We start from the raw sequence: 15008 nt of genomic DNA on the forward strand, positions 1-15008 counted from the left end.
TTGTATCTATAACTTTTCATAATTTTCTAGTGCAATTCGAAAAACACAATACCATAACTCTTGAATGTAATAAGAAAAGTTAGACTGTATTTAAATTTTAAGAAAAAATAGAACACAATTCAATCATATTTCACTAATATATTTATGCAAATTTTTTCTCAAAATATATTATCTTATCGAAATTGATGATTCTTTTTTCATTGAGCCAAATCAAAATCGAAAAAAAATAATATTATTTTAGAGAAATTTTCAATTTATCGAGTATTAATTTAGTGAACTTATTGACTATCTATTTGGAAATTAATCTAGAAATTGATTAGTAATATTATTATATTTTTAACGGAATGTAATTATACAATATTACAAATAACATTTTTGTCTTGTCCATTATTATTTTTAATTAAGTATGAACTTAAAAAGTGTAATTATATTATTTAGTTCTCCAAACATCGTTAGAATTAATGGTGATAAAATTCCCCTCAAACATTTTTCTAAAAGATAAATCACCTTGAAAATTGTGACACTATAAATACAGTATTCTCTTGTTTCCTTTTTTAAAATTATTCATCTCCGCCGTGACCCGATCGGAATTGCCACCATCACAGCCCTTACACCGCCGCAAGCGTAATATTCTCGCCGGCGAGGCGAATTTTTACCGGGAAGTCTACCGAAAATGTCATCGAGGGTGTCGGTAACAGTTTCACAAGACGGAACTGGTGATTACAGGACTGTGCAAGAAGCCATAGACGCCGTTCCACTATCAAATAAGTGTCGCACTGTGATTCGTGTAGCGCCTGGTGTTTATAAGCAGCCAATTTATGTCCCGAAGACGAAAAATTACATTACACTTGTTGGGCTTAGTCCTGAAGCTACTGTTCTCACCTGGAATAATACTGCCACTAAAATTGATCACCATCAGGTACATTTTTCTGCTTTTTTGCTTCTTTTTATGTTTTAAATTTTTAGAGAACGAAGATTTATGCTTAATTGTTTGGGTTCAACTCTCACCGTCATAAAAAAATGTTTTTTTTTGTATGGCATTTTTGGTGGAGTATTATATACGTGATAGATGTAGTGACTAGTGAGTACATAATGAAACCAGCAGGGGTTGTAGCGGAGTATTGGAGCGGTAAGTACTCCTTCATTCATAACTAGAAATCTGTGGTTGGAGCCTCGGCTATGGAGTCACTTTGTTAGGGAGTGCTAAACTTCATGGCATGAATCCGGATCTATCCAGACACCAATTGATCGTACTGGACAGTGGGAAACAAAAAAGTAGTAGAGGTATCAATTTTTAATAGCATACAGGGTCATGATGAAATGCATAAAGAAATTCATAAAAGTGTCGATCTTTAACTGTTTTAGCTTTTGGTTGAATAGAGCAATTTAACTCAGGGATATGTTAGAGAGATAGCTAGGTTAAATAAGTGTCTATCTTGGCCGCTGACGCCCAAGGGTGTGGTCTAGTGGTAAATAAAGTGGGTTGAACATCATGATGTCTCAGGCTCGAATTGACAAAATAGCTCGGTCCGGACATCACAGTTGTCAAAAAATTAAGAGAAGTGTCTATCTTTATAATTTGAGCTTTTAGATGAAATGATTTATTCCATCTGTGCATGTTATACACGTGATGGACGTGTTGAAGACATAAGTATGTATAAAGTTGTAGCTTTAAATGAAACAGAACAATTGGCCGTTAAATAGTGATAGACGGTGTAAAACATTAAGTAGAAAGTTTAATTTTTAACGGTTTAAGATTTTAGATGAAACATTCAAACACTCTTCAACGTCATCTTTTCTCCATATGTGTATTATTGTGTAATTAGGTTCTTTGTGTTCATTTTATCTGATAATTAGGCAGCAAGGTTAATTGGTACTGGTACATTTGGGTGTGGGAGTACAATAGTGGAAGGAGAGGATTTTATTGCTGAGAACATCACCTTTGAAAACTCTGCTCCTGAGGTACTGTATATTTCTTTTCCTCTTTGCCCTTTCAAATGGTGCATGTAAATTCATCTTGCTTCCTTTCTTTTTGGTTTTCTGCAACAGGGATCAGGACAGGCAGTGGCAATCAGAGTTACAGCTGATCGTTGTGCATTTTATAATTGCAGATTTCTTGGTTGGCAGGTGCAATACTAAATATTTTATGTCTGTCAAATTTTACAGTTTACCTGAACTTTCGAACTTCATGTCTATAGTAGAAGCAGTATATACCTTGTGGCGAAACGAACTTGTTAGTCGGTTCCTAGTTCAGTAAGTGTCAAGGACTCCATGTCAAAGAAGAAACTTTGTAGCTTATATATGTGCTCTGGTTTCCCCCCAAAAATTATTTCATATGTTTTTGGATCATTTCTGGATTCCGTTCAATTTTCTTTCCATGCTCCAAAAAGTATACTTGCCTTAATTAATTCCCCATTTTTTGTCTCCCTTCTAGATGTGTATAGCACATTTGAATATTGTTGCTTAACATACTCTCTCTTTTTGTTGTGTCTATGATTGTCTACCTTGAGGGTTTAACTGTTCTTTTGAAGAAAGTAACTTATTTTTTCAGGATACGTTGTATTTGCACTACGGGAAGCAATATTTGAAAGATTGCTATATCGAAGGAAGTGTAGATTTTATTTTTGGTAATAGCACTGCTCTCTTAGAGCATTGTCACATACACTGCAAATCGGCAGGATTCATTACTGCACAAAGCAGGAAATCTTCTCAAGAGACAACTGGTTATGTGTTTCTGAGGTTTGTAAGTAATTGGATTTGGTTATCATTCAAAGCTCCAATTATTTAGAAAATAAATCACTTAATTTTTGTTGTCAGACTGGTTCTTATGTTTGTCACCCAATATTTTTTTTGCCCTTTGGGTAAATTTGTGCAGATTCGAAGTTACTATTATACTGATAGGCTATAAGAAACTTCTTGGCGTCTTGGTCTAATTTGTGCAGATCCGAGGCTTTCATTAAATTGGATAGGCTATAATAAATTTTTTGACATCTAAAAATATCGACTCTGTTAAGAAACTTTAATTGCTTGACATTAATCCAGTTCTGGCCGATTGAATTACCTAATTCATGGGATATTGGTTTTAATTCCTATTTCATGGTTATATTTCCCTTTCTCTGATCTGATGGTCTTACTATCTCTGCCTAAACTTCCCATGTGCAAGATGACACACTCAAATCGAAAAGTGGTCCAAATTTTTAATTTATACTTGGTGTGTTGTTGTTGTTTGTATCTGTCTAAACCCTTGAGAAAAAGAAAGTTATGCATGAACTTTCTCTAAAAGATATGCTTGTTTGATTTCTTGTTGGTTTCATTACATTATTTCAAGGTGATCTTCCATTTGATTTCATATGTATAAAGCGCACCTTGTTTCAGATTTTTCTATGCTAGTTGCCTAGTAATGGTACTTAGTTTGTCTATGAACATTCCTGTTACATCGATTTAGTTGATAATGGGAAGAGATGCACAAAGTAACTGGTTGAACGCATAAATCCTGGGATACCTCATTTGGATGCCTCAACAGATTATATAAAAGGTTGAAAAAGTTCTTCTCGAAAGTCGAAACCAACTTACATTTGAAATAATAAGAAACATATACTTCTAAGATGTATAGTTTTTTTTTTTTTAACTAAATACTGTTTTTTTTAAATAGGTATTAAATACTGTTTTCGAAATCAAGTTGCATATCCAAACAGGACGATGCAAACATAAACATGCATATGTATAGGTGTGTGTGTGTGCGCGCGCGCTCACATGTGTGTTGTGACATTGACACTATGATTGAATCTAAAGAAGTGCTCTTAATCATATCTTGATGAACATCAAAATTGTTAGTGTCTTTTATTCCCTTTTCACCTCAGAAATGATTCCTGCACCCCGATCTTGGAAATGCAATACCTAGTTCCGCTATCTGAGGATAATGTATAGCATCTCATGCGATGCTTCAGCTTTTCATTTCCTTGACTGTGTAAAGGGGCTGATTTCTTTTTTCAACAAAGGGACCGGAGTTGACTTCTCTAAAAAGGAGATAAATCTATTTCATATATATCTCAAAGTGCTTTAGTTAGCTGATCTAGTAGATTGATTTTAGCTTATAAGCATTTGCAAGATGAGTATTAGTTTCAGAAACTATGCTTGGTTCTCTAACTAATCTACAACAGGTGCAGAACAATATATTTTTTTTGTATATTGTCTTTCTTTTCAAAATAAGTTGAGCAATTAACTTCCTTGATTTGAAGTAAGAAGCTACTCATACACAAGTCCAGAACTACTTAGTAACCTTAGTTAGGTACTGTCACTCTACAACGTGTCCCCAAGAAAAAGGTATAACTACAACTCCCTCTATCCAGTTTATATGGCAGCATTTCTTTTTAAATTTGATCCAGAAAGAATGACAGCTTTTTAAATTTGAGAACTATTTAACGTAAGCTTTTCATTTTACCCTCAGGGGCGAAGCTTTTATAGCTAGAACATTTTAGGTGTGGAATGAAAGTTTAGGTGTTGCAAACATAACTTCTTTTTTTCGGATAAAGAATGTTGCAAGTATAACTTCTGAAAATCATACTTCGATATTATAGATGGGAGTTTTCTGTGATGTTTCCTGGAAACTTGAAGGGTTGACACATTTTTCTGTCTCATCTGTCGAGGAAAACTCTGTTCTAGAGTAGGGTGAAAGAGCTTTGTGTCTTGATGATTTTTGACCTGGACTGCTCTTCTGTTCTGTGTTCTAGTCAAAATATGTCTTATAACTGTGGTAACTTGCTGCTTAAGAGAGGTTTACCCTTTTCCACCATGCCTCAGTTAGATAAATTGTAGCTATAGGTATGGCCATATGGGGTGTTATAGAAAATATAATTTTATTTTATCACTCTTGCTTGTGTCAAGGCATCATTAAGATCTCTGTCCATTGTTCATTCAATGTAAATTATTCTTGAAATTCTCCCATTAAAAAACTCTTTTTAGGTTATGATGACGCCACATCCTCAATCTTGTTGAAGTTTCACTTAGTGAGTGATCAGTTTAAATTAAACTCATCTTTCAATCAGCTTTATTGTGAAAGATAAATAGAAAACTTTTAATATAGAGCGTCATCTCGGTTGATAAGCCTAATATTGAGCTTACCTCAGCTGCAGAACATTGAGGTTGTACTTGTACCTCACCCTGGTGTCTGGTTCACTAAAGAATTCAATGTCTAGATTAATATTTAGAGACTTTTTCTCTTCAATTTCCATTTTTCATATTAAATTTTGTCATTCTTTTGAAACATTTTTTCCTATGCAGATGTGTTATCACTGGTAGCGGAGCGACCTCATATACACATCTTGGACGCCCATGGGGGCCTTTTGGGAGGGTGGTTTTTGCCTATTGTTATATGGATCACTGTATTAAACATGTTGGTTGGAACAACTGGGGTAAAACAGAAAATGAGAGAACTGCTTGCTTCTATGAGTACCGGTTAGTCATCTGAAATCGTTAATTTACAACAAGATTCTAATGATCATACTAACTACTATTTCGTAGAACATTTTACTCGTATACTGCATAATTTAGATTAAGGTAGGAATATCTATCCGTCTTAAATCCTCTCTAGGGAAAATCTCGATAAGAAGTGTGTGAGTTGATTTATGGAAGAAGCCAACGTTAAGATACCATCTCTGAGGCAGTTATCTTGTTGTTGAAACTATTGCAGGTGTTCTGGACCGGGTAGTTGCCCGTCAAAACGTGTCACCTGGGCCAGAGAATTGATGGATGAAGAAGCAGCACAATTTGTCATGCATGGCTTCATTGATCCTGATCAACAAAGCCCTTGGCTGTGTCAGAGGATGGCGCTGCGCATACCATATTCAGCATAAAGCCCAGTGTCTCGCCACTACCTCGTTAGATATCCTTTTGCAGATCAATACTTTAAAGTTTCCGCTTTAATCTTGATATTCCACGCGATATAAATAAAACTTTTGTGGCTATGTTGCTTTCATTATTGTACCAAGTTAACTAAAGCTTCTGGGAGAGTATCTTCTACTACTTTGAAGATCATTTTCGACTTCACCATTAGGAGTTCCTCCATATAGAAGCTATGGTGGTCGAGATGGTAAATGTTTACACACACTTGATGTTTACACCAAACTACGTTAATTTTACCATAGCTAAATGATAAGTTGAGACGAGGATGTGTTGATCAACTATGGATTAGTGGTAACGTTGTGTGACGTGTTATGTATTTATTGGTTTGATGTAAGCGTAAGAACTGTATTATTTCTCTTGTTAATAATACGTGTGTTCTGAATAAAATGGTACCTCTGAATGCAGCTAGTTGGATTATATCTCGAAGTCTTATCGACTTGTATTATTTGTTTTTGGTTTATAGCTATGAATTAGGGGTGGCAAATAATTATATAGAAAAATAAAATAATAAATAAAGAAAAGCAAAAGAAATCTGGGCAGAGAAATATTTGTATTATATAATTATAAGTGTATAGAACGAAGATATATGTATTTGCATGTGTATATATAATTTTCTTTCGCTTTATACAAATAAAAATACAATTTATACATTTTTGTTTGTATAAAGTGAGAGGGAAAGTGGGAGAGTGATGTACGAGAGTTTAAGGGAGAGAGATGACTGACAACATGTTTGCTGGATCGCGACCCTTTGTCTCGGCCATTGTAGCACGTGTGTCGCCCAGGGCATGATGACTTGACGTCATCCTCACCTTCCTCCGGCTTATCACCGGCAGTCTGTATCGGTGATTAGGATATCATCACCTAACAGGGCGTAATCAGCAAAAGGGGTAGTACTCGTTGGGTATGCATATTTCGCAGCTAGCCACACCATTAGCAAACTACAGTTATAACATTTAATTTGCAATTATATACAAATTTTTCAAGAAATAATCACACAAAAATCGAAAAGAAAAAAAATTCAATTTCTACAATATATAAACAATATATTTTTCACCAAGAAAGATCCGTATGAATCTCTTCAATCCTATCTGCCTCCGTCCTTCCCTTATATAATTAATTATCGAGAAATTAGACACAATTTTCTTTTTGTTCATATAGTGTTCAATAAATTGGAGCACACAATTAATTCATATTCGCGCCGTATAGAATCTACTTGGAACACCCCCACCCTTTCGCTTAATACATCTAAAACTCGAATCTAAAATATCTAATTAAGAAAGAAGCAACACTATCCATATCGAACCATTAATCAAATTTTGGACTTCCATATAACGTGCCTTAAGGTTAATAAACTTTTATTGGTATTAATTTTTTGTTATTGTATAGAAAGAAAAAACCCAAATTAAAAGGTATCCTTTAATTTGATGTTAGTTAAACCTTAAATTATCCCTCACGTATCCCTTCATACTCTACAAAGAATCTCCTCCATTCTTTTTTTTTCTCTATCTACATATATATATATATATATATATATATATAAAATTAAAATTAACAATATATTATCATAATTTTCTTATTCTAATTTCCAAAAATTATGGAATCCCTTCCCTCCAGTTCATCTAACCATCACAACCACCATCAACATCGTCATCGTCGTTTAATGCCAACTCAACCCCTCGCGGATCGAATATTTCGAGCACTGAGCCACCACCTCCTCCTCCTCCACCGTCGCGACACGACTTTTTACGTGTTAGGTGCCACGTGTAATGTTTACACTGTGACTATCTCCACCACCCCTTCATGCAGTTGCCCTGATCGTACCACCCCATGCAAACACATATTATTTGTGCTCATTAGGTAAATTTTCCAATTTCTTTTTTTATTATGAAAAATTAGATTTTAACTATTGATATTATATCAGATAACCTAAAAGATAATTAACGACATTAATTATTAACATGAAAATAAAACACATCCTTTGCTATAACATGTTAAAATGTTAAAACTTAAAACATGTATATAACAATGATAAATAAGAACTTTTTTTTAAAAAAAAAAAATTGCAGTGTAAAATAATATTTTAAAAGCTAATTTTTCTAAACTAAACCTTTGTAAACACAAAAAATTTGTGAATCAAAACCATAAATTATGATTTCTAACTCATCATTTTATATTATAAGTTTTAATATTTTAGAGAAGATTAATACCTATATATATATATGTTATTATTATTATTATTATTATTATTATTTACAAGGGTATTGAGCGTATAAATTGATGACACGTGTGATTATTTTATTAGGGTATTTTTTTATATATGCAATTATACTGAATTTGTTGTTGTTGGTTCATATTATTTATTGCTAGGGTATTGGGCGTATCGATTGATGACACGTGTCTCTATCGATGGCGTCTACGGCCACGTCATCTTCAACGTCTTCTTAATTTACCAATTTCAACAGAAGCATTAGCTACTTCAGAAGTACGTGAAATGTTTCATCAATTGTTTTCTCAACAACCGAAGAGGAGTTCACCAGTAATAATAAAGGTTAGTCTATAGTTTTTCTAAATATAAATAAATACGGGAAAAATGACTAATATATCCCTAAATTATCGTAAATAACATGTAGATATCTTTCGTCATATTTTTGGGACATTCCTGTCCGTGCCGTCCAAAAACTAGAGCATATATGCTCTTCATTCTAACAGAAGACTAAATAGGAACACGTGAAACAATCTTATCCGTCTATTCGATATTTAATAAATGTCGGATTGATAGATAAGATTACGACACATGTATATCCGTTAGTATAAAGGGTATATATGCTCTAGTTTTAGCACGGTTAGGGTACCAATATCCAAAAGTATGACGGAGAATATCTGCATACTACTTACATAATTCGAGGATATATTTATCTTTTTTTCCAATAAATAATATCAAATTATTACATATAGAATTTAAGTTGTATACATTGTTGGTATACAGTTTTTTTTTACATCATAAGATTATCTTTACTGATTGTATCGAGGACTTAGTGCTTGGCTAATTTTTAATAATATGAATATTGTTTTGTCAGAGGTTTAAGTTATATTTTTTGTTGATATAAATATTTTATTTTGCACCAATGTAACAAGTTATCTTTAATTACATGTTTATATAACAGTTAACACATAGATAATATGACTTATTTTTAAGAGAATCCAATTTTTTTTGGGAGGCTAATTACATGCATGTATATATATATATATATATATATATATCATTTGGATCATTTGATTTTGTTTTTTATACCACGACAATTATATATAACTTAAACTCGTAAATATATACATATATATTTGAAGACTTTAACTTAAATTCTATATATATTACTTAAGTTCAAAGAATTTGTATATCATCATTCACCTTTAATTTATACTAGGGTTTATACAAAGATTACAAATCTTATATTTTAAGAAATCTTATGTATAAATATTCTTAATTTTGGTGACTTGGTAATGTAATTTATTTTATATGGTGTACAAATAATTAAGTTGCTATAATTTTTTTTTTGATCCACATCATCATAATAGTTTTTATCATCATAATAGTTTTTATCTGTATACGAGCTATATATCTCTTTAATAAAAGTTGATTTCACGTCTAGAACCTTTTTATGATAGGTCGAAAACGGGACGACGTGTCCGGTATGTTTGGAAGAGATGAATGAAGAAGAAAAAATAGCAGCTTGTGTTACATGTAGAAACCCTATTCATGAAGAATGTTTGATGGAATGGAAGAGAAGTAATAATAGAAGAAAATCAATTAGTTGTGTGCTTTGTCGTGCAAGATGGAGAGATGTGAGAAATGAATTAGAGGGAGATAAGTATTTAAATTTATCGTCATATATTATTAGTAATGTCGAAAATGATATGAGTGAAAATCATCAGAATCGTTGTAGAGATTAATATATATAGGGGTTCAAAAGTTCGAAGAAGGATCGATATAATAAAAAATGATTGTAAATTGATTTATCTTTTTTTTATATTTGTTATGCAGACCTTTCAAAAATATCGTTAAGAATATATATGTTGAAAAACTTAAATCCTCTAAAAATAATGCCTTTTTGGAGGATCTAACAATCATAAGGCGATACTATTGAAAAATTTGAGCTATATAGTTTTATTTTTCAATTTAATTATGATTTCTTAGTGTTTATTGGTTATGTGCTAATTTTATAATTATTTGTGTATTTTTCTTTTTATTATTGGATAGCTAATGATTGGAAAAATGATTATTCAATCTTTTTGACAAATAGAAATATTAAATCAGGAGGCCATTTTTCTTTTTTAGTAGATATTACATTTTCTTAAGAATGACGAGATCTTATCTATTCTAACGTAACACGCGATACAAGGTTATATTTACAAAGAAAAAAAACTAAAAATTTATGTACGTATAGTACATACATAATATACTAAACAACAACTATAATAACAATTATTAACACTATAAATTACTTATTTTTATCTATTTTGTCAATATATGTTATTTCTTAATTTCTATTACTCTTCAAATCTCAGGTCATATCAGTAAATACAAATGTGTTTTGAGCACTCAAAGAAGTACTATTCAATTGTATTTTGTTCAATATAATTTGACAAAATGAGATTTGAAAAGTAATTACTCAAAATAATATCCTTTTTTTTTGTTTTTTTTGCTCCATTTTTTCGGAGCCGAGCCAGGAATGGCCATTAGTGGACACCCATCACTTTTCACCGGTTAGAGAGGTCCTCTTTAATACATTAAGAAAAGATGTTCACAGGGGCCAGAAAAATTCGGTCATAGGAATTTAGAACACCTACATGCTGGTAAACGAAAACCACCTCGACCGGATCAGAGTAAACAACAATGTCGAATCAGGCCGCCCTTTGCCTTGAAAGAATTCACAGGCGGCCACCACCTTTTCCAAAATAAGGGGAGATCTGCTACTTACTGCTCACGGAAACATCCGACCTATACTATAGTCAAGTCATTCTATATTTTCCTCTTTTTAAAAATTATTGACATTATTTTATTTTTTAAAACTCCTCCCTCTTCCTTTTCTTACTTTCGATTTTTTTAATAGGAAATAAATATTGTATTTCTTTTCTTATTATATTATTGCCATTTATTTTATTCCTTTCTTCATCTATTCATATTCTTCGTTGATGATTTTATTATTATTAATACAAACCATTTTTATATCCATTCAAATACAATAACAAAATGAACCCTAATTCAAGTGCCGTCATTATTTTTATAATTTCTTAAAATGAAATGACTCTTCATTACTAACTTTTTTTAAAAAATAAATAAATAAATAAATATATATATANTATATGTATATCAATGGTTCTTGGCTTTGTTTCAATTGATTTCCGTAATAATCTTATGGACTCCATTTAATCAACCAAAAATAATAAATATTTTGTTGCATTATATATTACATTTGAGACATCAACCATTTTTCTTCTTCATTATTTAAGTATTTTAGATACTTAGTTTTTCTTCATGTTCATTATTTCTTTTCACTTGATATTTTTAACCCTCACAGTGATTATATTCCATCATTCTACATAAACAGAAAAAAAGCTTTATGTATCACGAATGAAGGTGTACTAAAATATTAATAAAGCCTTTAGCGACACTGGTTTTAATAATACTTAACTAATATCAATAATAATTTTAACACTCTTTATTAATGTTAATACATGTATTTAATATCGCTAAAAGTTATTTTTATTATAGTGTAAAACGTGTGTGTATATATACACAATAAGTGCACACATTTAATCTAAAACACACGTACAACGCACGTGTCCAGAGTATATATATATATATATATATATATATATTCCTGGAACTCACGTGTAGGGCTGGACATAAACACCGAAAAACCGAAACATCGTACCGAATCGAATTTTTTGGTATTTCGGTTTCGGTTTTCGGTTCGGTACTCGGTATATGTTTTTGTATTTTTCGGTATTCCGATTCGATTTTCGGTATGTAATTTTGTGTTATTCGATATTTTGATTTACCGAAATAAATTATATTATAATATATATTTATATTATATTAATTATTAATATTAAATAATAAGTATTATAATTTAAAATAAAAAGTAAAAAGTAAAAGATGTTATGAACCTATATAAATTTAGAAGAAGAAAGTAGAGAGAAGAGAAAAGATCTCTTATTCACTATTTATAGGGAAAACCTTACTTGGTCCCCAAGTAGGATTCCTAACCATATCCTACTAGGACTCCACATAATTAGACATTCACTATAACACAAATTGTTTATAACAAAAGACACTTTTTGATGTAACTATTTTTAGTCCATTAAGCTGAAAAATCAAACTAAAAAATTTGTAAATTTTTAAAAAACCAACTAAGCAGGCCCATTAAAAAAAGGGAAAATTGTATAAAATAGCAAACTAATAACCTAAATTAAATGGAATAGCTAGGGTTTAATTTAATTGTGCTCCATAACAAACATTATCTAAAATTTGCCATCGTCTCTCTCCCAGGAATCTCGCTCGCCACTCTCCATTCTCGCTCGCCTCTCTCGCTTTATACACAGAAGTGTATAATTCTGTTTCTGTTTTGTATAAAGCGAGAGAAAATTGTATATACACATGCAAAAATGTATATCTTCGTGTTATACACTTAATTATACAATTTACAAACATTTTACTTCAAAAATTGCAGAGAAAAAGGCCAACGAATTATACAATCGCAAATTATACTATTGCAGTGAAATACAATTTTCTCTAGCTTTATACAACAGAAGTGTATATATTGTGTTTCTGTTTTTGTATAAAGCGAGAAAAACATATATCTTCTTGCTATACACTTATAATTATGCAATATACATACATTTTAATTCGATTCAACTATATGCAAAGCAAATTATACAATTGCAGCGAATTATACAATTTAGGCCAGCGAATTATACACTTGTATATGTATAGCGAATTATACAGTTTTTATGTTTGCTATGGAGCGCAATTATGCAAAGTTTGCTATATTATACAAATATGAATTTTTTGTTTGCTATATGTGAAAGTTGCCCAAAAAAAACCGAAATAACAAAATCGAACCGAGATAATAAAAATCGAATCGAAATAATAAAAACCGAACCGAACCAAATTATTTCGATTCGATATTGTATACACATTGTACAAGAACCGAAAACCGAAAAAAAACCCGAAACCGAACCGAATTACCGAATGCCCACCCCTACTCACGTGTTGTTTGAGAACTTGTATATTTATATAAAGGGAAAATTTGATTATTTATATAACGAAATATTCGAAAATTATCGAGGTTAATTAAACATGAGCATTCCTATAAGAATGTGGAAAGGAATATATTATATATATATATATATATATATATATATATATATATCATTTGGATCATTTGATTAATTTGATTTTGTTTTTTATACCACGACGATTATATATAACTTAAACTCGTAAATATATACGTATATATATTTGAAGACTTTAACTTAAATTCTATATATATTACTTAAGTTCAAAGAATTTGTATATCATCATTCACCTTTAATTTTATTCTAGGGTTTATACGAAGATTACAAATATTATATTTTAAGAAGGCTTACGCATAAATATTCTTAATTTTGGTGACTTGGTAACGTAATTTATTTTATATGGTGTACAAATAATTAAGTTGCTATAATTTTTTTTTTGATCTACATCATTATAATAGTTTTTATCCGAGCTATATATCTCTTTAAGAAAAGTTGATTTCACGTCTAGAACCTGTTTATGATAGGTCGAAAACGGGGCGACGTGTCCGGTATGTTTGGAAGAGATGAATGAAGAAGAAAAAATAGCAGCTTGTGTTACATGTAGAAACCCTATTCATGAAGAATGTTTGATGGAATGGAAGAGAAGTAATAATAGAAGAAAATCAATTAGTTGTGTGCTTTGTCGTGCAAGATGGAGAGATGTGAGAAATGAATTAGAGGGAGATAAGTATTTAAATTTATCGTCATATATTATTAGTAATGTCGAAAATGAAATAGGTGAAAATCATCAGAATCGTTGTAGAGATTGATATACAGGGGTTCAAAAGTTCGAAGAAGGATATAACGAAGAATGATTGTAAATTGATTTATCTTTTTCGATTTGTTATGCAGACCTTTTAAAAATATCGTTAAGGATATATATGTTGAAAACTTGAATTCTCTAAAAATAATGCGTTTTTGGAGCATCTAACAATACTTTTGAAAAATTTGAGCTATATAGTTTTATAATTATTTGTGTATTTTTCTTTTTATTGTTGGATAGCTAATGATTGGAAAAATGATTATTCAATCTTTTTGACAAATAGAAATATTAAATCAGGAGGCCATTTTTCTTTTTAGTAGATCTTACGAGATCTTATCTATTCTAACGCAACACGCGATACAAGGTTATATTTATAGAGAAAAAGAAATTAAAAATTTATGTACGTATAGTACATACATAATACACTAAACAACAACCATAATAACAATTATTAACATTATATTAGAGTCCAGAGCCTAAGGGTATAAAATATTAATAAAAATTTTAAAACGGTATATAAAATTTTATATAAACCAAAACGACAAAATCGCTAAAACAACAGGAATTTCCTTCACCGAAAAAAGCAAAATCACTGCTATTTTTTTTATACAAATTGGGGTGTTGTATGTCTATTTTATTTATTTATTTTTTCCTTGTGTTCTTGGCTCTTTTTTGTTTTTTTTACTCCATTTTTATATTTTCCTCTTTTTAATAATTATTGACATTATTTTATTTTTTTAAAACTCCTCCCTCTTCCTTTTCTTACTTTCGATTTTTTTAATAGGAAATAAATATTGTATTTCTTTTCTTATTATATTATTGCCATTTATTTTATTCCTTTCTTCATCTATTCATATTCTTCGTTGATGATTTTATTATTATTAATACAAACCATTTTTATATCCATTCAAATACAATAACAAAATGAACCCTAATTCAAGTGCCGTCATTATTTTTATAATTTCTTAAAATGAAATGACTCTTCATTACTAACTTTTTTTAAAAA

The 15008-nt window shown here is 30.7% G+C and overlaps 2 protein-coding genes across 3 annotated transcripts; both read left to right on the forward strand.

The window, feature by feature from the left end:
* Positions 1 to 532: 532 nt before the first annotated feature.
* LOC107004949 (pectinesterase 31-like) lies at positions 533 to 6288 on the forward strand. Its single transcript, XM_015203386.2, has 6 exons — positions 533 to 919; positions 1858 to 1962; positions 2050 to 2127; positions 2552 to 2739; positions 5281 to 5454; positions 5690 to 6288. Exons 1-6 carry the CDS (start codon positions 674 to 676, stop codon positions 5850 to 5852), a joined length of 954 nt encoding a protein of 317 aa, XP_015058872.1. The 5' UTR covers positions 533 to 673; the 3' UTR covers positions 5853 to 6288.
* A 1186-nt stretch (positions 6289 to 7474) lies between these two features.
* LOC107004179 lies at positions 7475 to 14039 on the forward strand. Of its 2 annotated transcripts, none has more exons than XM_015202420.2 (3): positions 7475 to 7758; positions 8269 to 8449; positions 13725 to 14039. In XM_015202420.2, the coding sequence occupies exons 1-3, from the start codon at positions 7496 to 7498 to the stop codon at positions 14007 to 14009; spliced, it is 729 nt and encodes a 242-aa protein (XP_015057906.2). In that variant the 5' UTR covers positions 7475 to 7495; the 3' UTR covers positions 14010 to 14039. The 2 variants fall into 2 exon arrangements, with proteins under 2 accessions (XP_015057906.2, XP_015057905.1); XM_015202419.2 differs by lacking the exon at positions 13725 to 14039 and adding an exon at positions 9565 to 9907.
* Positions 14040 to 15008: the final 969 nt, after the last annotated feature.

This window comes from Solanum pennellii, chromosome 11 (genome assembly GCF_001406875.1).
Source record: "Solanum pennellii chromosome 11, SPENNV200".
Classification (NCBI taxonomy): Eukaryota; Viridiplantae; Streptophyta; class Magnoliopsida; order Solanales; family Solanaceae; genus Solanum; species Solanum pennellii.